This window comes from Lissotriton helveticus, chromosome 4_1 (genome assembly GCF_964261635.1).
Source record: "Lissotriton helveticus chromosome 4_1, aLisHel1.1, whole genome shotgun sequence".
Classification (NCBI taxonomy): domain Eukaryota; kingdom Metazoa; phylum Chordata; class Amphibia; order Caudata; family Salamandridae; genus Lissotriton; species Lissotriton helveticus.
Window position 1 is genome coordinate 1,096,871,303 of NC_136063.1, and position 26,573 is coordinate 1,096,897,875.

The 26,573-nt window shown below is 45.5% G+C and overlaps 1 protein-coding gene across 1 annotated transcript in view; it reads right to left on the bottom strand.

Moving 5' to 3' along the window:
* Positions 1-26,573, bottom strand: part of GALNT12 (polypeptide N-acetylgalactosaminyltransferase 12) — a 1,011,450-nt gene that overhangs the window by 806,466 nt on the left and 178,411 nt on the right. Inside the window, exon 2 of the mRNA XM_078687689.1 lies at positions 1,702-1,871. Coding sequence (XP_078543815.1) covers positions 1,702-1,871 — 170 coding nt within the window. The remainder of the gene's footprint in view (positions 1-1,701; positions 1,872-26,573) is intronic.

The following is a 26,573-nucleotide window of genomic DNA, read 5'->3' on the forward strand; positions in this document are numbered from 1 at the left end:
CTAACTATAACCTCTGAATTTCTCTGGTTTTGTATGAGGGAAATGTCAGCCTAACTATAACGTCCCCGTAACCATTGTTTTTTTTGTGAATTTCGAAGGTTTTTTTAAATGCTCATTTCTATCTATAATGTCTCTGCTACCTGTGGTTTTATTTCAGTGAATTTCTAAAGTTTTTTAAATGCTAATTTCTAACTATAACTTCCCTGAAACCTGTTTTTTTCAGTGAATTTCTATGTTTTTTTTTAACTAGTAGTCGCATTTGCAGAGTTGTCGAGAAAGGGGGCTTGGCCTCTACCCAGCGCTCAGGAATTCCGCTGCGTAGGACTTACAGGAGGTACCAGGAGGGCTTCTTGGCCCCAAGGGCCATCAGGAGTAGAGTGGACTTCATCCCCCAAACAGTACTGCGCCAGGAGGCAAGTTTGCAGAGTGGTGGGGAAAGGGGGTCATGGTCTTCAAAGACCTCTTAGCAATCCCACAGTGTGGGATTTACTGGAGGTAACAGGAGGGGTATGGCCCCCAAGGATGTCCTTGGAGGCCAACTACCCCTCCTATTACCTCCAGTAAGTCCCACACAGCAGGATTGCTGAGTTCTGATAGCAGACCACGCCCCCTCTGTTCACCACTCTGCAAACGCGCCTGCTGGTGCGCTTCTGGTTGGGGATAAAGTCCCCTTTGCTAGCCTACCTGTTACCCCCAGTAAACCCCACACAGTGGGATTGCTGAGAGGTGGTCACAGGCCAGGCCTCCTTTCTTCATCACTCGCACCTCGTGGCACACGGCTGCTTGGAGGATGAAGTCTACTTTACACCTGAGGCCCTCAAGAGGCCAGGGGACCTCAGCACCCAACCATCAGTTCGCCGAGAGGAGCGTTTGCAGAGTGGTGGGAAAAGGGGCGTGGCCTCCAACCACCTCTCAGCAATCCACCTGTGTGGGGCTTACTGGAGGCAACCGGTCTGCTAGTTGGCCCTTAAGGACCCTCAACAATGAAGGGGACTTCATCCTCCAACCAAGAAGATGCCAGGAGGCGTGGACCCTCAACAATGAAGGGGACTTCATCCTCCAACCAAGAACATGCCAGGAGGCGTGTTTGCAGAGTAGTAAAGGGGGCCCCCTTTCCCTTGATGCTTTTGGGCCCCAGGGACCCGATACCCCGGGCCCCCGCCAGGCCGATTTCGGCCCTGAGGACTCCATCCCCTGCCATTTTTTTTTCTTAAGTAAGGGGGGGCACGTGGCCCCTCTTTCCTGGGACAGTTTTGGCCTTGAGCACCCCATCCCCCGGGCCTGCCCGCTAATTCTTTTTTTTACATTTTTGGAGGGGACTGTGGAGGCCCCATCCTCCGTTAGATATAGCTTGGGGACCCCATCGCTCACAGTGTCATCTATTGCGTTCCTGTAGTTCCTGTCATATTACAACCGTCAAATTTACAATCGGTACATGACTTGCCATGGCATTAGTATGTAGAAGACATCATAAGGCTATTAAACAGAAAAATGACAAGAAAACAAAGTTTCGAAGCATGTTTAGATTACACACAAATATGAAGAACCACAGACTGAAATAAGGGAGTACGTACAATTTTTTAAGAGCTCAGCCTAAAGTAATATTGTGAATTAAGGTGTAGTGGCAGGCCTGCTGGTCTCTTATATTAAAGTTCTGATATCAGGCAGTATTTTCAAGTTTGAAGCAAAGAAGATTCTTACCTTTGTCACTGTAATCATCGACCAGAATGACTTCTTCCAGCAAATTATCCGGGGAAGTCTCAAGGACACTGTGAACTGTTCTTAGAAGTGTAGACCAGGCTTCGTTATAAAAAGCAATCACCACAGATGTTTTGGGCATGTTGAAATAGTCATATTTAGCTTTTCTACACCTGTAAGACAAGCAACCTCATGTAAGCAAAATGCAATTATTACATCGGACGAGATGTCAAAGAATAAGCAGGCCAATTTAAAAGCAAATGCATCTTTATTAGGGCAGGTGTGCAGCTGAAACTTATATAAATTACAACATATGTCATAACAACCCCACCTCACTAATACAATTGTTTAAAAAAAAAAACACATTTAAGCCTTCCCCAACATGGACAACCCCACAACAAACTAAACATTACTCATCACCCCCAAATCATTCCATTCTCCGTCCTTTCACACCAGATCTAAGCATCACTCTCCTGTGCTCCCTCTGCCAACATCTGCTCTGCAAGACCCAATCATTCCGCTCTAGTGTGTGATTCCTATGGTTTCAGCCACCTGTCTTAAGCGACAATGAAAGCCTCAGCCTCATTACGACGTCACTAATAAAACAAGTCAAGCAAACATCATATCCTCCCATAAGCAGCACGGGGGGGTGGGAGGCAGCAAAAGAACCCACTACTCTTCTACCATAGCAGGACCAAAGCAAGCTGTGTCCCCATCCCCCAACTGCCCGCTAAGTCCCTAATTGTCACCATAGCCTATCTCTTGGCACCCCGCTATCTGATCCAGGGCTACCTTGGGCCTGGGCTGTGCCACGCCTCCAAGGCACCATGGGGGAATACATCCAAATAGATGCCATCCAAAGTAGCCCACATTCATTCCTATAGAGAAGGACATTTTTTTAAAACAGATATGGGAAGAGAAATGTACACACAAAAACTCACTTGCAAATTATTTGTATTGCTATTTCAGTCTGTATACTATCATTTCACATTACTGTAGTTAAACAGCGGTCTAAATCAGTATCGAAATAATGGAGCATAGAAGGAGATAATAAGTTAGCCTTAGATGGGCATGAAAGTAGGTAAGTGTGAGACAGTTAAAAGAGACCATTTCTCAGGAGTGCAAAGAGGACAATTACACGAGGTGTGGCACATGCTAGGAAGATAAAAACAAAAAGAGTGAATGGAGCAAATATTAAACAAGGTATTGCCTAAAAAGGGCAAGATGGTGGGCCATATTGTGAAAGCTCCTGCTAGACACTGACATTATCCTGCTTAATCTTCATCTAAAGTTGACACTTGGCTGGTATATTACTGGTGTAGTCAGTAAATCCATGTCAAGCTGGGTGCAGAAATCTTGGGAACATCTGCCTTAGCTGAAATTTTCAGTTTTTTAAATAAATAGTTTAAGTATTAAATACAAGTATAACCTGCTTTGAAGTATTTTAGATCTAACTAACATAATACTAAATTATTGTTAAAGTGAGCAGAAGGAATAACACCATTAAAAAAAAATACAGTGGATATTCGAAAGCTCATACACTTAACATGAATAAATAATCCGCATTTTTCACTTTTAAAGGTGGCATCCCTGTGCATTATCTGGCTGCTCCGGTAGCAAATTGTTCAGGGGCTACCCCTTTTATGTTTTTACTGTTATACTTGCAATGCTGAAATCATCAGACAGAGACACTAAAAAAATCACACTCCTATTACCATCAAATCATAATATTCTGAACATTGCTTCAATATCTTTCCCACTGGACCTTCCTTTTACATTTGTCAAGTCTCTTTGTTCAGCTTCTAATATAATGATTCAAGTTGTCAACCATTCGGTTTTCCAGAAGTAAAAGAAAAACTATGTGAAAAAGTAACAAACAACGTCATCACTAAAGAGAGAGAAAGAGAGAGAGAGAGAGTGTGCGTGCGTGTTTTGACAGGACCCTGCATGTGTGGCCTGGGGCTTTCCCTGTATGTTATGTTAAAAAAATGTATAAAGCGCACATACATCAGCAGTTTCTTGGCGCTGATTAAAGAACATAACTAGCACCACAACCTTTTTATATGCTTCAGTAAACAACCATGTTTTCAGGAGCGGTCTAATTCTGGAGAAACGAGCCATTGATTTGATATTCAATAGACGGGAGTTTCAGAATGGAGGGGCTCGTACAGAGGATCTAGCACCTCATAGACTCTGGGGAATTACCAGAAGGTTGAAATGCGATGACCTCAAATAACGAAGAGGACTATACTAATGAATGCGTGAGGAGTTTAACTCGGGATAGTTGCCATGCAGAGATTTAAAAATGGTATAGGCGATCTTAAGAGCAGAGCGCTGTTTCACCAGAAGCCAGTGGCTGCCTGGTTTTGTACCAACTGAACTCTCTTTATCAGGTATTCGGGGAGGCCAAAATAAAGCGAATTCGCATGGTTGATATGTAAATTGACTAAAGCAAGAACAACCTGAACAAGGACTTCTAAGGTAAGAAATCTTCAATATTTCTGATAATCCGCAGCTGAAGACATCAGGAGGAAACTACAGACCCTACCCGAGGCTTCATAGAAAGAGTGTTATCAATAAAAACTCCTAGGCTGTTTGCTGAGGTTTTAGGCTGGGGGAAAATGCCTATTTCGACAGGCCAACAGTTGGAGTTCCACTGATTTTGAGAGTCTACGATCAAAACAAGCTCCGTCTTGTAAGAGTTTAACTTAAGTTGGTTGCTAGTCATCCAGTCACGGCTGAATAGCATGGTATTTTGGAAGATCAAGATAGAGTATGGGGTGTTATTGATTGCAAAAAGAATTTGCATATCATCAACATAGTTGAAAATGAGCACATTCATTTTCCTGAGAGCACGTGCCAAAGGGTAGATGTATAAGTTAAAAAGATGGGGGGACAGGGACGATCTCAGAGGTACACTGCAGGTCAGTTTTACATTAGTAGAGTCAAGACGGGACAGCTGAACCAACTGGGAACAATCTTTAAAAAATGACACAATCCAGTTAAGCGCTGTTCCCTGGATGCCCACGTCCGACACGGTCCACCAAAAGTTCATGGTGGAATGGGTCGAAGACCGCAGATAGGTCAAGGAACACAAGCACCTGTGTAGTGCCCCGTCTGCCTCTTCCCTCATTTCACCTAGCACAGTCAGAATTACTGCCTCAGTTGAAGGAGATGGGTGGAAGCCCGCCTGATGGGAATTGAGAAAATGGGATTGCTCAAGGAAGGAGCAAAGGCAGTTGGCAACATGTCCTTCTAACACTCTGGTCAGAAAAGGAATCAATGAAATGGCGCGATTGTTAGCCAAAATAAGTGGGTCTGCGCCAATTTTCTTTAATAGTGGGACCACAACTGTTTCCTTAAAGGCGCTGGGAACTAGGTCTTGAGTTAGAGTCATTAAGTAACGATAAAGCAAGGTCAGGAAAAACACAAGAATACTATTTTTTAAATTTGTGAGGGACAGCTGTCATAGGGAGAGCCAGATGTTACCTTACTCAGTAAGCCATAAAAGTGTTACTTGCTAATAGAAGGTAATTCAGTTTAAAAAATGGGAGTTCTTATCAGTGGCCGGTAAGTTCCTATAGGAGGAGCTTGAGGGGATGCTATCCTTGACAACGTTAATGTAATCAATAAAAGTATTTAAGTGCTTCACAGAAAGATTGAGCAGGTGGTATGCCACAAGGGGTACCAAATTGCTGAATGTTGCCAGGCTGGGCCTATTTTTACCGGCTTCAGGCTTGCTGCAGCATTTGCATCTTGTTTCCCTCCTAATACACTCACAGGTAGGATGTATGACGGTACAACGCGTGGTATTACCACGTGTACCGTTACAACGCGTTTTTTACAACGCAAGTTGTTACAACGACTTGCGCTGTAGGGGTGCTGGACTTAGAATAGTTAAATTTACTATTCCAACACCAGCCTACGTACAGTAGGGAAGGTGTTGGAATAGTAAATCTACTATTCCTTGTCCTTGAGCGCCCTCCAGCGCAAGTCGTGATTACGACTTGCGTTGTAAAAGACGCGTCGTAACTGTAGTGCGGGGTAACATCCGCGTTGTAAAGGATGTTCTCCCACAGGTATAGGTACCCTAAAAAGAGTATAGCAGTCTGCTGGGCCCACGGAAGTTGCTGATGGGCACCGTGACAGTGGAAGTGATCTGGTCTTGATAGTTTCATATGAAAATAGGCATTCAACCTTGGATCTGAAGCCTGAAGGACATCTCTTTTGGGTGATCCCTCTTACATCTTGGCTTGCAAACTGCATTTCAACAGATAACTGGATCCTCTTAAGCTATTTTTCATTAATCGGTTTCCTCAGAAGCATGGCACTGGATGCTCCTTAATTAGGGTAAACTGAATACATTCACAGAATTCAACACCTCGATTGATATTCTGTTTTTCGTCTTTCTCTTCCACATTCTTTCCCTCTTGAGTTTTTTTCTCTCTTGCTCTGGATCAAAGTCCATTAAGGAAAAACAAGTGACGGATCACAAAAATGAATGCTGGTGAGCCTCACCTGCAGAAACCAGCTAAAAGTCGGCAGATATTGAGGTACACAAAAGATGCTTAAAATTAGATGTGTGTTGGGGCTGCGATGAGGACATTTAAGGAAGTAACAATAGTTACACGTTTCAAGTTACTACGGTTTAACTATCTGCACTAAAAGTATACTCGAGGGCGGTTATGGTACATGCATGCATATTCCGCATAGCTATGGCTGAAATGCCTTATGTAAGACCTAGACTTCATACAAACAGAATATAGTAGTGGTCCATGATCATGCTTACCTATTTAATTTCCATGGTACTGGCATGGAGCATCACAATAACAACATGGCATTGTTACTTGTGGTGGATAATCTGGCTACCAATAAATGTTACAAATAGCTTGGGCTCAATTTCAGGTAAAAGAGATATTACTCCGACAAGGAAGTGTGGGTGAGGAATTTGAATTGTGCTTGTTTGTGAATGGGGAGCCAGTGGAGCTCCTTCAGGTGTGGTGTGATAGGAGTACCAGGTGGAAAACATGTCATTCTAAACTCTATATATATAATGTAAGCAGGTGAAGTGAGCTCACCATTTCACTGATGAAAGCAGAGAAGACAGACAAAAAAGAAACAAATGCATAAACTATTTAAAGCATTTGGGTAGCGGTTGGGCTCAAGATGGCAGCTCATCAGTCAGTTAAGCGTGAGCTCAGTCAGTCCTGCCAAGTACCACCCGTCAGGTGCTAGACTAATGCATTTCAGGTGGTGCTCCGCATCACTGCACTGAAATGCATTGTCACACGTGATTTCTCAGCTGTCACTGAAGCGATGGAAGGAAATAAGTGTGTGGCAGCTACCAGCGCTCCACCTGTGGCTGCGCACGCAGCTCCCGCAGACTTGGGGCACTCCAGTCCGAGCTAAGCGCTGCTGGCCGTCACAGTGCTAAAATGTATCTTAAATTTTGTAGCACCACACCACTCCTAGACAAACAGCCTGACTTCAAGGCCTGGGCCGGGTTGTGCCCAATAGCAACTACCAAGATAGCCGGGGACCAGACCAGCCAGGTTGTTTTATACAATGGGCCATGAAGTCGTGGGGAATTTGTGAGGAAAGCTGGTGTAGCGGCTCAGGCAGCACTGCCGTGGGGCTTACCTTCTGGTCACTGCCAGAGCTGCGGCGAATTAAATATTGCCGAGGTGAGCCCAGCCCGGGCCGAGAGAAAGTCACGTGGAGTGTACTTCATCGGAGTGATGGCTGACCAACCGTCACACTGACACTGACCGTGTACGCCGAGTGCAGCAGCCGCCGGGACAGTCACATGACATGGCAGCCTGGACAGCGGGAGGCATTGCAAACCAACCAAAATTATGATTGCCACGGGAGTGGTTTGTGGCCTGAGCCTGGCAGCCTGTTGCAGAGAGTCTCCACAGTCACACCCGCCCGATTAGTACAGGTTTTCTGGCTTTTCTGCATTCAGCAAACCCTCACCTGTGTAAGTTTTCAGTGTTCTCTCAATTGACCAGTGATTGTGCCGGTGGCGAGCAGCCGCCCCGGTTAATTAACATACAGGTATTGCAAAGCAGAAAGTGTCGCCTAGGGCTTCCTGCAGTCTGCAAATGCCAAGCATGCGGCCTCTGGAGAAAGAAGAGTTAAAGAAGGGCAGAAAATACCTGCTATAATCCCATCATGGAGGGACACTGACAGTGTGGTTAGTGCCGTTCCATTTCTGGTGCTTTGCAGCAGTTGTGAGATCTTCTTGGAGTTTCATGTTGCTCAAATGGGTGTAAATTCAGAAATCTATATGTTTCCCCATCGTCATTACTTGATTTTGCTTGCAATGTCATTCATAGTCATTGAAATGTCACTCATAATTACACTGATATTATGAAAATGTCACACATAGCAATCTGAAACGCTGGAAGCTACGGCTCTGACCAGACGCCAACAAGATCAGGCGAAACGACGATTTGATCCCCGCTTCTATGAAGCAAACAAGTGAGGCCCTGCAGCTGATTTGTCGCCTGCCCAAACAACTGTTATATCCTCGTGCGTTTCCTCGCGTTCACCGCATGCACTGGAGCTTGGAATCCTTCGTACTCTAGATTCTATGTATGCCAGTGCAGCGGTTGGCGTGGGCTCCTGTACTCTCTATCTTAACGAAAGAAATAAACTATCCTAATTCAACCTACGCTGTGTTTCGTATACCTTCCTTACATGATCTCTTCAACAACCCTGACAGATCTTGGGAGCCTGGATCGGCAGCAGCAAGATCAAGGCCTTCCTACCACGGGCATCAGCAGGGTGAGAGTATGGTCAAGCTTGGAGCTCTTCTTTGAGCACGGCCTCTGTTCTGGTTCGATTCCCCGACTGTAGCCTTGCAGCACTGGTGGGCTGCAGCACACTTGGAGCAATCTTGCTGGTGGCCACAGGCGATAGGGAGCCCAGTCATGGGCATCTGCAGAATTTTTTCCAGGGGGGGCTAACCTGGTAAATGAAGGGGCGTGGCTAATTTGAATCAATAGGGGCGGGGCTAAAATGGCAGACAATCAGGATCGGGTAATGCTCAGGCCAAGCTGAGAAAAAAAAGTGGTGAATTCTGCATTTGAAACTGGACAACAATTAGAGCACACATGAACCCTAAAATTACCCCCTGGCCCCTTAAAACTCATACATTCCCTGATCCCTAACATTAGCCCCCTGGCACCCCAAAACCCATACCCGCCCTGACCCCTAAAATTGTCCCCCTGGCATCCCAAAGCCCATACCCGCAGTGAACCCTAAAATGTCCCCCTTGCACCCCAAAACTCATACACACCCTGAACCCTAAAATTACACCTGGCACCCCAAAACCCATATCCACCCTGAACCCTAAAATTACCCCCTGGCACCCCAAAACCCATACCTGCCTTGAACCATAAAATTACCCCTGGCACCCCATACCCACCCTAAACCCTAAAATTATCCCTGCCACCCCAAAACCCATACCTACACTGAACCTTTAAACTACCCCACTGGCACCCCAAAACCCATACCTGCCCTGAACCCTAATATTACCCCTGGCACCCCATACCCGCCCTGAACCCTAAAATCACCCCTGGAGCCCCAAAACCCATACCTGCCCTGAACCCTAAAATTACCCCTGGCACCCAAAAACCCATATCCACTCTGAACCCTAAAATTACCCCTGGAGCTCCAAACCCCATACCCACCCTGAACCATAAAATTACCCCCTGGCACCCCAAAACCCATACCCACCCTGAACCATAAAATTACCCCTGGCACCCCAAAACCCATACTCACCCTGAATCCTAAAATTATCCCTGCCACCACAAAACCCATACCCACCCTGAACCCTGAACCCTAAAATTATCCCAATGGCCCCCCAAAAGCTGAACACTTCGGGGCAGATTTTCAAGCCCCCTGCGCCACTTTTGCGTCACTTTTAACATGGAAAAAGTGACGCAAAAGTGGCCTAAGGGGCTTGTAAATCGGCACCTACTAGCTTACACTACATTTGCATATTCGGAGGGGACTGTCCTCCTTGACGTTTCCATGCATGTAAGTCTGGAACACCGTTCACTTAGAGTAACCTAGATATGCAGCCAGTAGGTAATGCTGGTCATTCTGTAGAATGCATTAAAGTTACTGGAACTTACTTAAAAACTGCTGCCTGCTCTTCTGATACTATTCAGTGGAGTCGGGCTGATCAGCAGCACTTTCATCCTGGCATTCAGCCCCTCCCGAAGGACTCACTGTGTAGATAGATGTGGGTCAAATGTCTCCTGGTTTCTCCTTGCCAGGGCCTCCTCTACTTCTTCGTGGGCACCCTGGATGTAAAAAGAGACAGATCCATGGCCCTGTTAACCATTTATCTGGTGAGCAGCGCCGTGGATGTGTATTCCATACAAATGCACAGACAGCAGGGGGAAAGGGATGGCAGTGCAGGTGACACTTTTCCTTTGTAAAGTAATTCCTGCTGGCGTCATAGCCCAGTGTGTGCTGTTTGTGCACTTGTATGGAATACACATCTATACAAGTGCACAGACAGCAAACCCTGGGCTATGATGCCAGCAGAACTTCCTATACAAAAGAAAAGCATCACCTGCACTGGCCATCCCTTTCCCCCTGCTGTGCACATCTCCCCACTCCCACCCCACGACAAGGCAGCTAGAAGTGGTGATTTGTCATTCTGAGGGGTGTGAATGTTATAAGAATGTGTGTGCCTGGCTGAGACCGCTTACCGGAACACCACACACACACACAGCCGCACCAGAGTACTTCACACAGGTCTTTAAAAGCCCATTTACTTGGTAATGAGGATTTTGTTGTGTTTTCACCCCTACTGAGAGCCCCTGCAAATCAACTCTGCACATGGCTTTGGTTGGATGAATTACCCCCCCCCCCCCCAATTTGAGGGAGACCAGTGGAGGTGAGGTGTAAAAGAGGGATGAACGAGGGATTGAAGATGCTGCGTGGTGACTGTGATGGGGCAGACATTAAATTCAGTTTCCTTTTCAAATGGGTTTATTGTACAAATCTACTTTGACAGACTCGCAGACAGCAAATGCCGCTGCCTTTCCATGGCGTCTGAAGGTTTTTTTTCTGGAAGTTGGGTCGATGAGCTGATCGGGTTCTTTTCCCTGCCGACAGCAGTCACCTCTTCCTTCATGTGGTGGTGAAAAGTGGGTTGCAGGGCGCCTGCACTTGTCCCCTCTGTCATTGGTAACCCTCTGCTTCCAGCTGAACCCCAAACCACCGGCACCTGGAGGGGTCGCCGTGATGTCCTGCCTGAGGACGAGCCCCGGCGTCAGGTCTCCCTCTGGGGTGCATTTGTGCACATGGGCGTGCGCAGGGGGGGCAAGGAGGGGCGCTCTAAGGGGGCAAGCGCCCCTCCTTGCCCCCCACCACCCACAGACTCCCATGAGCCCAGTAGTATGTGACAGGCCACAGGAGCGGCCAAGAGGCGCTGAGGGACACCAGAGGCTTCTGACTTGAGCAGGTACACGCTGGGGCCTCCACAATGGCCTATGCCCTTAAATTACATGGTTAGATTTTGGGGACTCACCGCCCACCCCCTCCGTATCTGCACCCAGGGTGCTTTTAGCGCTAGGGGGTTGGCTGGAGAAACTCTGGATGCACTGCCAGACTCCAGAGGTATTTGCCGCCACATGTGAAAGGACCACAAGGCTGAGGCAAAGGGGCTGCTAGCTCCTGCAGTCCAGTCCATCAGAAGCGCCTGCTTATATTGACACACGATCTGCCTTGCAGCGACTTGCCAACAGCTATTGTGAAACAAAAAGGGAACAGATCTGGTGATGGGGCAACAGCAGCCATGAAAGACAAGGCTATTGCCACTTCGACAGCGGCGACGGACATCATGGGGCAAATCCTCCACGATCACAACAAGAAATTCACAGAGCTCCTTACAGCAGTATGCAATCTAAAAACATCCCTGAAACCCAAATTTGACGCTCTGATGAACGATGTGGCAAATCTCAGGGAATGCACGGACCAGACCTAGAGACGTCTATGCCTGCAAGGTGCTCAACCAAATGTCCCTAAGGTTTCTATGAATTTCAAATATTTTGCATCAATGAAATGCTCACTATAAGACGAGCGTGAGGGAACGACCGGATGTTGATACCTGAAGGACTTGAGGCGGAAGAGGTCAACCGGATTGCAGGATTAGAGGTCGCAGTTGCGTGTTCATCGAGATAGGCACTTTGGCTAATGAAAACAATTAATGATAGTGGAAAGCTTCCTAGAATCATAGTGTTGGTGGATGGTTTCGGTGTTTTTTACATCTGCAGCACACAAGCTTCAGAAAATGATCACGGACATTTAAAGCCACAGTCAACACATTGGGATTTCAGTTTTATAATGGAATACGACTTGAAGAGCGGTAAGCGCTTGTCGGTTTTCTTGATTCAGTAAGATGGAGCAGTTAATATACAAAGGACGTTACATAACTTTCTGATGACTTTGTTTATTGCAGTTCTACACGTTTACGAAGCATATTGGAGTTTCGGGAGTGCGATTCACTGATAATTCTAACGGGTAAGAACTGGCTGGCTTATTAATCACTCGAGCGTTGATTGTTTGATTTCATTAAGTAATATTTAGTGATTGATGATGTTGTCTTTCCACCCAGAACACGTCTTCTAAAAAGTCCCACCGGGTAAGATGCAGAGAGACGTGTACTTTCACATGGGGCAGGATTACTATGCATCTTTTTTCCCATCACCTGCACAGTGGTTGTCACTGTTGGGCCAAAGGCATGTGGCTTTCAAAGCGATGACGTTTTTGATACACGATCAGATTTTTTACACACGATCACATTAGGATCATCTCAACTTAGTCTATCTTCACCAATTAATTCACAGCACCTTTTCGCATTCTATCACTCACGTGCTAATCCTATCAGAATTATGTACACCAAACATATGAACATTGAAAGACAACATTTGTATTGCAGTGCCCTTTCACAGAACTAAAAGACAAGAAGAAACGGAAGCTGAACAATCACTTTTAACCCCTGAAGAAGGGTTCTACGGAACCCGAAATGCATTGGGTTGTTTTTTGTTGAAAATTGCATTTATAGTTACTAGCACAATTACGTGTTTGAATACCAAAACAGAGGATTCGTTATATGATTTGTTATATGTTTTGTTATAAGCCTTGTAAACTCACCTGTTCTGTAAAAATGAACTCAAACTTTTTTGATTAAATGAATTTTATATGATGATTACTGCAGGCATTTCATTGATGCAAAATATTTGAAATTCATAGAAACCTTAGGGACATTTGGTTGAGCACCTCGCAGGCCTAGACGTCCCTAGGTCTGGTCAGTGCAGTTTAATTTCATGGGTTGTGGGCACAACCCTCAGCAGGGATGCTCCCGTATTGACAAAAGATTGCTTGCCAGACCCTACTTTTGGGGCTGCCTATTCCTTTTAGCTATTCCTTGTGTTTGCTGTTCCTTCCCCGCGGCCGGGCTTGGCTCCACCCCCCCCCCTGCAGACCGAACGACCGGCTGGGCTTTGCTCCGCCGGTCCACCTCCTGCCTACAAGCCCCAGGATCCCTTGGGGCACGCCCACGACACCAGTGACCGCGCCAGGAGGCGCATAAAGACTCGTCAGGGGCCGAGTCCCCGGGTGCTTGCCAGACGCTACTTTTGGGGCTGCCTATTGCTTTTAGCTATTTCTTGTGTTCGCTGTTCCTTCCCCGCGGCCGGGCTTGGCTCTGCCCCCCCTGCACACCGAACGACAGTCCGGGCTTTGCTCCGCCGGTCCACCTCCTGCCTACAAGCCCCAGGATCCCTTGGGGCACACTGACGACACCAGTGACCGCGTGAGGAGGCGCATAAAGACTCGTCAGGTCCCTCGTCCCGCGAAGACGCGCCGGGAGAAGCCCGGGACAAGGGTGGGACCGTCCAAGGCCGTCACAGGCCGGGACGGGCCATCCCCCTAAGACCTGGACTATAAAAGCAGGTGACCAAGACTTTTATGTACTTTTCTCTACCTGTTTAACTAAGGTCGATCTTCTCTGGCAATCATGTCATCGCGACTATCTAAACGGATTAAACTAACCGGGGGAAGCATCACCGGAACATTGGATAATTTTATCACCAGGGCAGCAGCTGTCCTTGAACGAGAGATAGAATTTACAGAAAAACGGCTCTCTATAGAGTTCCTTAGCTCCAAACGTTCCTCATTAGGCACACTTAAAAACTTCATTACCCCTGAAAATCGAGTACGCCAGTGCCCAGTGGACCCAGAGCTCAGTATATTGTCCGACACACAAAGTATAATCAGCTTGGGGAATAGCTCACAGGACAGTAATATCACTCAGGAGGATATCGGGCACCCTAATATCCACCCCACAAAGGCCTACGTACGATCCACCAAAGATAAAGTCATCACAAGCACTAAACAAACGAGGAAAAGGAAGCGGTGTGGGGGAGGACAGAAGGGTACATGTCCCAAGATAGCCAAAATCGTGAATAAAGTGGGTAACCGACCAGCCCTCTGCAAACCTACACAAGTCCCCGCCTCAGCTAAAACTAGGAGCATCCCCCTTCCATCTAACCCTGACCGCCATCAGCTACCGAAAAGATTGCTAATGACCGTACAGGGAGAAGGAGGATTAATTGGGCAGGTGGAACAGATTGTAAAATCCCTAATGCTCCCCCTAATCGAGAGATTAAAAATAATCTATGATAACTTGGGCAAGCTACAACAAACCACTTCAGATAACACACAATTGTTACACTCGCTAATAGATAGCAAGCGAAGTGGGGGACAATCAACAAATACAAGCAAGTGGACTGAATCTATCCAACCACCTATACCCATCGCTAGACAACCTGTTACATCTAAAGAGAGAGGGTCTTTAATCAACGGGGATCCTAGTTCTAAGGCCACAAAGGATACTGTTCAGGGTGAGGAGGGAAGTAGTAGCCTCATGGGGACACAAGTGATCCATCATGGAGAAGGAAAACACCCATCCCCACAGATTAAGGGAACTGTACAAAACAATAAGATAGCCCACGACAAAGGTAGCTGCATCACATTAGATTTACCATCACAAAGTACTCCACTAGTAATCGTTCTGGCAAATGTTCCTCCCCTCCCTGCGGGAGAGAAAGAGGACTTCTCCCAGATCAAAAACAAGGTCACACATTGGTTATCCCGAAATACTGTAGAAGGTCAAATTGTAGGGCATAACATAATCGTGGCCCGGAGAGTAGCCTGGCTGGCCGCACTAGAAAATGTAGAGAAGGAGATTGTATTGTGTTACATTTTAATAGCCCGGTACCAGTGGAAAGGATACTGAGGGAAGTAGAGAGAGGCATTCCACAGGGAGGTCAGGGCATAGAAATCCTACCTCTTGGGTTTTTCTACAGGTTGGGACCGATGGATGGTAATAATAACAGGAACAGGTGGTTTGTTAACAAGATACCTTATCACAGAGGACTAGAGGGGTGGGACATAAATACCCGAGGCCCAACGGAGTTCATTTGAGGGGTGGATTAGGATATTTCCCGTGTACGGAGGTTTCAAACAGATATAACGTCCTGTCGGGCCTTAATGATTGCGACTGACTGGGTGGTAATCTTACCTTTTATCCCCCCACTAATGAATTTAACTTTTCGGCCGGACACTTCTCAACATCAGATAGTCTTGGGATAGTCCCTGATAACTTAGAGATGATCTCAGATACAATGATCACAGCAGTAGAACAAGGTCCCTGGGAGGAAAACCCTCATGTTTTAACAAAGCCCGATCTAACTAATAAGCCCATCGACGTGACAGAGGTTAATTTAGAATACAATGTCCTATCCTGGAACATCGCAGGAATTCTTAGAAAAGGTCACAGACCCCCTATGGGTGCAGTTCGTAAGCCAATACTCCATCATTTGTCTCCAAGAGACATGGGATACAAACTGCAACATATCTCTGGAGGGGTATAAATCATTTAGTGTACCAGCAACAAGCTCAAATAGTGGCCGTGCATCAGGAGGATTGGTTATTTTCACTTCCCTGGCTTTAAGAAGTAGTATAAGGGTTTTTTCCTACGGTAACAGAAATAGTCAGGCCATTATACTGGGGAAAGACGACAGCAGCCTGTGTGTGGTAAACTTTTATAACTCAAGTAACAAGAGTGAGGGTTGTAGGATCACCGAATTGCAAAATTTTATTAATCGGTGTCGTGGCCCAAATAGAAAGAACTTGCTTCTCGCAGGTGATTTTAATGTGCACCCTTGCAGCTATCCCATGTTAAAAACTTTGCCGACCATGGGTTGCCCGTCAATAACGGGGTTACATTTTGAGCACACAAAACAGGGAAATGCATCGAACCTCATGCTAGATGAGCATGACCTGATGTTTACTATGAGTATAGCGCCACCGCTGAATACACAAATGGAACCCACGTTTAAGGGTAGAAATCATGGAACCTTTATAGATTTTATTCTAGCTTCTAGACCTATTATGACCCTTGTTATGGGCTTCTGTGTAATTCCAAGTGCACACAGCGATCATAACCCAGTCTGTGTGTCATTAGGAGGGAATTTCTTGACAAAAAAGGATAAAATCTCTGGAGGTGGCATGCTGCAACCTATTAATGGTAGTCGGCGTATCAAGTGGAATCAGGTTATCCCGTCCCTCTTCCTTGATAGACTTAAGAAAGAGTGTGCAGCCGATTTTCAAAGCTGCCTTAGCGATGAACCTTTGGACGTGGGAGTTCTTAAAGCTTTTGAGTGTATTGCAATTAAGGTAGGAGAGATGTTGCACGCCCCGGTGGGGAAAACTCCATCTGGAGACCCTAAATGGTTTTGCCATAACTGCTCTAAAGCAGCTAGAGATTTGAAAATGGCCCTTAGAACTATCCCCCGGAATAGACTCCTGATTAGCACATTTCGGCTAATCTATAAAAAAAAACCCTGGCTAAAAGGAAAATGGAGCTGAAAAATGCACTATGGAGGAAGCTTTTAGACCCCTCGACCTTATCAAGCAGCTCAAGATTTTGGTCCACAATCACCCGTTCGCCGTTATTAACATCAGTAGTGAAGGAAGTTGGATCCAACATCACGGAGGAAGAGTGGGTTTCCCACTTTTCCCTAATCTTCCAAGACATAGCTGCCAACCCCGCTCAGTCAAAAGAGATGATGGGGTTGGACGTTATGGTGTTCTCAGAATTGGAAATGACGGAGGGAATTAATAACCTTTCAAATAAGAAGGCACCAGGTCCTGATTGTATCCCCCCCCGATTTATTTAAATCTAACCCTCTATTCTTGGCTCCTATCTTGGCAGCAGTGGGAAATGCCGCAGCAAAAAAGGGTTGCCCTCCATCCTGGGGAGTATCAACTATAGTACCCGTATTTAAGAAGGGTGATCGATCTTGCACAATTAATTACAGGCCCATCTCCCTGATTGATTCCATTGTTAAAGTTTTAGGGAGTGTTATATTGAAGAGGTTGACTACATGGGCGGAGGAGAAAGATATTATATCTGACATTCAGTATGGGTTCCGTACGGGGAATCCAACTATGGCTCAATGCCTAAACCTTTATCTGATCTTGGGTAAATACACACTTTCACGTCCAGGGACTATCTACATGGCCTTCATGGACCGTTTCTCGGCTTTTGACTGTGTCAACCGAGGAAAGTTGTGGCAGTCCATGGAGGCCATGGGGGTTGAGAAATACCTGGTGGATTTCCTGAAAGATCTACATAAAGACACTAAGGCTAACGTAAGATATACCATAGATCTCAAGGTGACAAGAAATTTTAGAACTAGTCGGGGGTCAGGCAGGGGTGCATACTGGCCCCCTTTCTTTTTAACCTCTATATAAACGACCTTGAAGAGCTATTGATAAAGACAGGGGCTGACTATCCCTTTGTGGGACGACGAGGACTGCCCGTCCTTCTATATGCGGACGACGCAGTCCTCTTAGCTCGCACGCCGAAAGGGCTTCAAACTTTACTTGATGCCTTTCAAGGGTTTATGGCTAGGCGAGACATCTCCATAAACAATTCAAAATCCTATATAATGCAGATGGGGCAAAAATTAAAAAAACAGTATCCCTTTAAGGTTGATGGTATCAGGGTGCCCACATGTACATCTTTCTCTTACTTGGGTGTTCTCCTAGATCATCAGCTAAACTGGGCCCCACTCTTGAATAAGAAAAAAGGAGAAGTCACTAGGGCTAACGCCGCGCTTTTTGGATTTGCCGCAAGAATGGGCAACAGACCAGTAGCGGCTATGCTGAAGATCTATCGCGCAAAGAGCATTTCAATAGCTAGCAATGGGAGTGATCCATGGGGATACTGCAACTTAGAGTGTCTCCAGGTGGTCGAAAATGAATTCCTTACGCAGCTTCTGTGTGTACCTCAGGGGACCCCGAACATGTCTGTGAATGAAGAGACGGGCACTCCTTTTATTAGTGACATTCTGTCCCTGCGACCCCTCACTTTTTGGCTACAGTGTTGGCTTAACAACACCTTGGTCTTACTCATAGTCTTTTAAAAGAGACCTTAAGCCTAGATTGTATGTCCAAAATTCCTTGGATGTAATATCTTAAAACTAGTTTTAGTAGGGAGGGGCGCGACGATTTGTTTTTAAAACCAGAAGGAATCACTAGCAAAGACGTAGCGTACATCAAACAACCCTTTATCTCGCGTAAAACACTAGAAAGGGAGGAAAGGGAGCTGTTGAAGCCTAACGTGCGTCTTCACCTGATGCTCAAAATCTCGCCCGCTGTGGAACCTTATGTACTTTGGCCACTACCAGCCTATGAGCGTTTTCTACTAACCAGGTTCAGGTTTAACTTGTTTCACTTGTTATTAGCAGTCCCTAGGGGGTGTCATAAAGGGAAGGTCTTGGCAGCCTGTGGCTGCGACAATCTGTCTCCACAGGATTTGCTGCACTTCATGTTTTTATGTAAATACTATGAATTCCCAAGGGCTTTTTATATAAAACCGATTTTAAAAAGGCTGAATTTTGTACAAATTCGCTCTGCATTGTTTTATTTACAATTGTTAAAACCAGATTGTATACCTCATGTGGCTGGTTTCCTAAAAAGTGCAATGAAGTATAGGAAATGTTTAAATACATAGAAATGAATTAGTATCCTCCTTACTGATGCTATCCTCACTGTGCAATAATGGGAGCCTAATGTAATGAATTAACTTGTCTCTTTTAATTGGTGCAATTGGTGTATTTTGTATTATGTATTTTATCGGAAAGTTAGTGTGTATTTTGTCTACGAACTTTTATGGTTTTGCATAAGAAAACTGAGTAAAGTGTTTTGAAATTGAAAATTGACAAAAGATTCGGAAAGTTTTTGATTACTTATAGATTCACAGGAGTGCAGGTCTTACACTTACAGAGCTGTTAAATCTCAGGGAATACCACATGAAACTCAAAGACTGAGTGAGTACGCATTAACCTATATTGGGACTATGAAACCAATCTGCCTACTGCACGACGTAGATTAAGGCCCTGCAAAAAGAAGTGAGAGTGTTGCAAAGCAGGGCAGAGGATGCAGAAGTTCACTCAAGGCGAAACAAGTTTAGCGCTGCGGAGTTGCAGAGAGCGTTCAAGGACAGAGTATGGACGTCTATATGGAGCACTGGCTAGAGAACACGGTCCTGCGGGTAAGCCCATGGCCTTCTACTTTATATAGAGTCCACATTGGTTTCCTGGCAAGCCGCCCCCTCCAGGAGCACCCTCAAAACCAGTGGTGGCAAGATTATTCAACTTTCAGGATAGGAACAACACCCAGCTAATCTCCAGAACTAAAGGTCCATGGGCAGTAGAGAACAGTAATGTCACAATCTTTACCTACTACACAGCTGATGTGCAGAGACGATGCAAGTCCTCATATCAGTGAAACAAGGTCTACGACTTCTTAAACTCAAATGGGGAAGCTAAAAAGTGAGGGATGGAGACCGAAAGAGGAATGGAGCTGGCTGACGACTAAGGAAGAGGAAGCCCCCTCGTACATCAGAGGCACAGACCAGGGTTGAATGGAGCAGAAGAACAGGCATCTGGCAACTTGGAAACTGTGCAGCAGATCATCAAAGGAACAAGCACTGGTCATCGCCTAAATTAAATGAAATGGCACATCTGGAATGGAGACCAGAGGCTCAGGCTCTGGTACACCTGTGTCACAAGACAGATTCTTACTGGAGGAACTTCAGTATGTCTCACAGAGCACTAAATGATGGTCGGCTTGCTATTTCAACTGGACCTATATTGTATCCTTTTCGAAGTCCTGTTGTACTGTCGAACTATACTTCCAAGCTGGGAGGAGGACTATTTTTGCACGTAATATTGATTTGGAGCAACTGAGGAAGGGGGTGGAGACCTGACATGGCAAGTTATGGGACCATTCCTATCTAGAACATGTGCATTACTGAAAATCTTGGCCATCCCCCACTGTCTAGAAACAACTTTATTGGTTGCTGATTGTTACAGGTTTTGTCTAACCATGATATTCTCATGTACTTGCCTGGGGAGGGGGCTGTTTGGGTTTATTTTAATTAACTTTTCAAAGATAACGCATAAACGTCCAAGTTTCTCGTAGTCCCCACCCCACAACATAGCCGTAGTACTTATGAAATCTCTCTGCAATGTGCTGTGGTTGCTGTATTGGTCTATCATTGTCATCTAGTACTTTCGGTATAACGTCTGCTTCCCTCCCAGGGCATACTAATGCCACTAATGTAGCCCCTGGGCAGTCCCCTTCTCCATATGTTCTGGCAACTGCATATTTGCCCACGTGCTATACCTCTGTGGCTGCTATTTGATTATACTTAGGCTGTCCAGTTTTAGGTTTAAACCTATATTAACTGATAAAACTCCACCGAAAGGGAAATAGCCCTCACCAGTGTAAATAAATAAACACTGAGAAAATACCTGCAGAACTACAAACTAAATGTCATTGAAAGAAAGGAAAAGGAGAGTGAAAATGTCATTTTTTTTCTTCCTGAAGGGCCCAATACAATCCAACTTTGTTATATAAGGCACCAGCAAGAAAGACTGGGCTAACATTACTCTGCTTGAGTTTCGTTGTTTAGGGATGTCACTTAAATATTGTTTCTTCTTCCTTTTGATTTTTTCAGTTTTGTGGTCTTCGGTCTAAAGTTGCAGGGTTTAGAATCATGTTTTAGGTCTTGTTTAATTATTTTATAAACTGTACAGAATCAGGAAATATCAAAATCATTTGAGATATTTTGGCTGCATTTGATTCTTTCACTGATAGGTGAAATGCGTGGTTTCATAGGAATCTTTCCCAATATGTGCCACCACATTTACCCAAAGAGAATGTCAAAACCCTTGATACATCAACCCCCAGTTTCTAGTGAGTCAGTATTGATAGTAGGTGAATTGCCAAGACCTCAGACTTTAAATATTCAATGCAAGGTATAGTGACAAGTATATGTGCAAAGAGTGCTATCACCAAGCATCTGGGATAGTTGTGAAAACAGGACTCCAGACTTTTGGAAAACATGGAACTTGAAATGCTGCTGCAAAAAGGTTCTTTCCAAGTCCAACAAAGATTGCAGTGATTCAGCTACGTATATGAAAAAGGTGTTTGATGACCTGTCTAAATTGATACCCGATTCAGAAAAGGGGGTGGTGATGGACAGAGCATCTGAATTAAGCAGAACACTCATACCCAGTCAAAAGATCAGGGCTTGATCCATCACCGTTTTTTAGCTCACTGCACCATCCCAGTTCAGAACCTGGCTACATACAAATTAGTCTGTCCCTGGCCCAGTGCATCATGGGAACAGGGCAGACCAAACTACCAAGCCAATTCTTTACTGGAAAGGAAACAAGCTTCCGGGGACCGGTTTCTGGCATTACTGCCGTCTTCGGCCCGGCTTGCTTGAATCCTGATGGTGCAGTGAGCAAGGGACTCACATCTGAGCATACCCTTCCACGCTTGTGGTGGCCAAAACGATTCAGAAAAGGGGGTGGCGATGGACAGAGCATCTGAATTAAGCAGAACACTCATACCCAGTCAAAAGATCAGGGCTTGATCCATCACCGTTTTTTAGCTCACTGCACCATCCCAGTTCAGAACCTGGCTACATGCAAATTAGTCTGTCCCTGGCCCAGTGCATCATGGGAACAGGGCAGACCAAACTACCAAGCCAATTCTTTACTGGAAAGGAAAAAAGCTTCCGGGGACCGGTTTCTGGCATTACAGCCGTCTTCGGCCCGGCTTGCTTGAATCCTGATGGTGCAGTGAGCAAGGGACTCACATCTGAGCATACCCTTCCACGCTTGTGGTGGCCAAAACGATTCAGAAAAGGGGGTGGTGATGGACAGAGCATCTGAATTAAGCAGAACACTCATACCCAGTCAAAAGATCAGGGCTTGATCCATCACCGTTTTTTTAGCTCACTGCACCATCCCAGTTCAGAACCTGGCTACATGCAAATTAGTCTGTCCCTGGCCCAGTGCATCATGGGAACAGGGCAGACCAAACTACCAAGCCAATTCTTTACTGGAAAGGAAACAAGCTTCCGGGGACCGGTTTCTGGCATTACAGCCGTCTTCGGCCCGGCTTGCTTGAATCCTGATGGTGCAGTGAGCAAGGGACTCACATCTGAGCATACCCTTCCACGCTTGTGGTGGCCAAAACGATTCAGAAAAGGGGGTGGTGATGGACAGAGCATCTGAATTAAGCAGAACACTCATACCCAGTCAAAAGATCAGGGCTTGATCCATCACCGTTTTTTAGCTCACTGCACCAACCCAGTTCAGAACCTGGCTACATGCAAATTAGTCTGTCCCTGGCCCAGTGCATCATGGGAACAGGGCAGACCAAACTACCTAGCCAAATTGATACCTGAGCTGAAGTGCTTCCCTGTAAGAGATCCTTGCCACAGCCACATCATAGCCCACCTGAAAGACCTACACTGGCTCCCCGTCAACAAGAGGATCACCTTCAAGCTCCTCACCAACGATCACAAAGCGCTCCACAACACCGGACCAGCGTACCTCAACGAACAACTCACCTTCTACACCCCACACCGCCAGCTTCGCTCAGCTGACCTCGCCCTCGGCACCATCCCCCGCATCCGTCGAGCGACCACTGGCGGCAGATCGTTCTCCCACCTCGCCGCAAAAACCTGGAACACCCTCCCCATCCACCTACGACAGACCCAGGACATGCTGGCCTTCAGGAGACTCCTCAAGACCTGGCTGTTCAGGCGTAGCAGCACCCCCGCTACCCCACTCCTCCCCAGCGCGTTGAGACCCTCACGGGTGAGTTGTGCTCTCTACAAATGTTTTGATCGATTGACTGATTGCCAATTGTTAGATGGTATTCTGGAAGCATCCTTACAATCTTCAGAGTTAATGAAGAATGCTTTTGACTTTTTAGTCCATTTTGATGCACTGTTTTGTTATGCGCGGGAACTGAAACGCAAATATTTCTCATTTTGTGCAATGTGTGGCATCAACGAAAGAGTCATCCAAACTGTGTCACTTACACTTAGCTGATGGTTCTCAGTCCAAGGGAAGGGGCTGTGAATGCTATATTACCCATGTGGCAACCGTTTACAGAATCTTTGCTGAGTAATGATGCCAAAGGCAAGAAATGTGAGGATCTTTGGTCACATATTGATCGTGATGTGAACAGAAAATCTCTACTGCATTCTTAGAGTTTTAATGGAAAACATAACTGCTGTAGTGGACATAATAAAAAAAATTAGAGTCTGAAAACACTCTTGTCTGCCAAGTGTTCAGCATAATTGGTGTAGATATGAAACATTTCCTTGAGAGTAGGATGCCTGACGCCTTTAGTACATTTGGCACTGCAACATGTTCCATGATAGAGTGCTTGCCACTTGTAAAGCAAGGCAATGTTGAAGAGCAATCCAGGAGCATTTAATTTACAACGTATGAGAAATGGCTTGCAATGATACATAGAAATGTCCCTACACAAACCATGGCATTTGAAGTCAATGAAACCTCACTGTGGTACTCTGCACAAGTTCTAGATCCTGTCCGTAAAGGGAATCTTCTCCGTAGTTTCAAACATGCTGCTTCATTTGTGACCGCTTCATTAACTCTGAGGGCATAAGTGCCCAGTTTAAGGCAAATGTTGCAGAACCTGCCCAGAGAATAGCAATATTTAAGGGTACCAGTATTGGCATGGATAGCTAAGTCAATGGCCAGAGTTAGCAAATTGTGTACTTGCTGTTTTGGTGTTGCCCATTTCAAGTGCCAATGTTGGGAGGGCCTTTTCACAGAAAAAAAGTTTACATAAGAAGGAAAGAGCGAGCACACTTTATCAAAGACACACTGAAGAAGTATTCCATGGTATATTACAATAAGTTTGATTTGCAAAAATGTATATATACCTCGTATATACTGTACATACACTTTCTATATACAATGCACTATCAGTGCAGAAAGCAAGCAATAATAAAAGCAAAACGTTCCATAAACACCGGAAAAACGCTGTTTCTGCGTTTAATGGCGTAAAATATATAACCACTGTTTTTTTAAAGGTACTGAAATCACTTGAAAACACTGAGAAAAAAACACCAGAATTTACCAAAAATAGAAACTGAAAACAGGAAAACCGAATTATACTCTTCTAATCTGTCCTGGAGGCCACTTAGGGTTTGTTTGTCTCCCAACCTTTGATGTTTCAATTCTTTTTCTGATATTCCTTTTTCCAGGAGTGTTAGTCTGTTCCGGAGAAATCTCAGTACCCCTGATCTCAGTACCCCATTGACGTAGCTCTAAAGTCACTATCACTGGCAAGTGATCTAAATAGGTAAGTGGCAGTGGCTCACATTTGGTAACTCTGGGTACTAGGCTTGTAGAGATTAACCAATAGTCTGAGTGTCTTTGTCATGCATGCTTGAATAGTGAGTGAATCCTGCCCCCATATTTGAGAAGTGTTTCCATTTGTCAACTAGCTGCGAGTGTCCCATTATATCTATAATGGCTTTTGCAGCCGCTGCTTCTTGTGATGGTTTGTGTTTGACATTTATTGCATATGTGAAACCACCTTCCACCCTTTTACCATGTAGAACCCGATCACAGAGCGGATCTCACTGCTACTATGAATAGACAGTCCTATAGGATACTCATGTAGAATGTGAGGAGTATGGGAACTTGCACCACAAAATATAAGGTCCACACATACCTGAGAGATCATCATATACTTTGTGCCTTCCTCCCAGAGCCTCACTAACAGCAGGGGATGTCAAAATGAAAACAAACAAACACACACCCCCAACCACCCACCCACTATTAGAGGGTATCCTGGATGGAGAATCACTGCCCCTGGTAGCAATATATGCAACTAGAACTCAGCCGACCATGCTTTTTTGTCTCCGACACTAGCTCTCTTACGTGCCATTCTGGCAGCGTCGGTGTGGTGCAGAGAATTTATCAGTGTTCCAAATCTGGTACGGAACAGGTCCACACCCCCAATCTCGGGTGCTTAGTTCTGTGTGGCCTCCTGCCATCTTCAGAACTGGGCCCTGAACAAGCAGGTGGATGACATATGATGACTGCTACACCATGACGCAAGGGAATACTAGTGTTACTCGGCAGTACACACAAGACACACCTGTCTAGATATTGTATACTGCTTATCCTGCTTGGTGCATACGTTTACACATGCTGAATACCTGGGGCACACACTCCTGGACCACAATCCGTTGGTGATCACTTTTTCCTTGTGAAGACCTAAACTAAAGAGATCTATATGGCGTCTGGCGGCACTGAAGGACAGGGTCTTCCACGTGCTAATGGGAGAGGCCACAGGTCAATATTTCACTGAGAATGAGGACTCAGTGAAGGATGAGGTGGTTGGATGGGATGCATTTAAAGTGATGAGAGGGGTGTGCATGAAAACACTGTATGGAACGAAGAATATACTGAGAGATGAGATCCTAAGGCATAAGGGCCATATTAGAGTTTTAGAAGATGAATGTGTGGCACACCCAGACTGGCAACATGTTCTGGCTGACCTTAGAAAGGAATACAGGGATGTCTTGCACAGACTATCAAGCATAGATTACACAGAATATCTGAGAGACAGCATGAGTTGGGAGACAAGGCAAGCAGCTGACTGACCTGATTGCTGACGAAGAGATTCCCCATACTCCCATTGCCTAGATCTGCTCTAGAGGGACCCTAATAGTGAACTACCAAAAGGAAATTAATTTAGTATTTGATTACTGAGACTTATATAGGGACACTAGAGAGATAGCACAGTAGACAGCCTCAATATATCTGGAGCAGACAGAGATGCCTAATTTCTCTTACAGAATCAGTAACTGGAGATCGCTGCAACAACAGAGAAAATTAAAATGGTGCTCACACACGGGGAAAACTTCAGCCACAGACATGTTTCCGGTTGAGTTTCCACTACCTATCAAGCACAACGGGCACAACACTGGTTAAAGATGTATGTGAGTGTTAAAAAAAGGGGTGCACTATCAGACTCCATGAAGGAGGCCTTGATTCTGGTGCTCCCAAGCAGGGGTGGAAGCCCCTATATGTGGAATATATCTGCTGACTATTGTTAAATCTAGATTACAAGGTGCTGGGAAAGCTAATTGCCAATCAGCTAACCTCAATAAGATCCACCCAGACCAGAACTGATTTATTCCAAGTCGGAACACATTTTTCAATTTGCACAGATAGATTTCAATCATGTATTGTGCGTTGCACACACAGACGCAATTATGGGGGACCTCCTTAGATATTGAGAAGGCCTTTGACACGCTGGGATGGTGATACCTCATGATAGTGTTGTGCAGCCTGGAAATGCACCCGTATTTCCTAAAGTGGAAGTCACTGCTATATATAGCACCAGGAGCAAGGGTGTGCAAG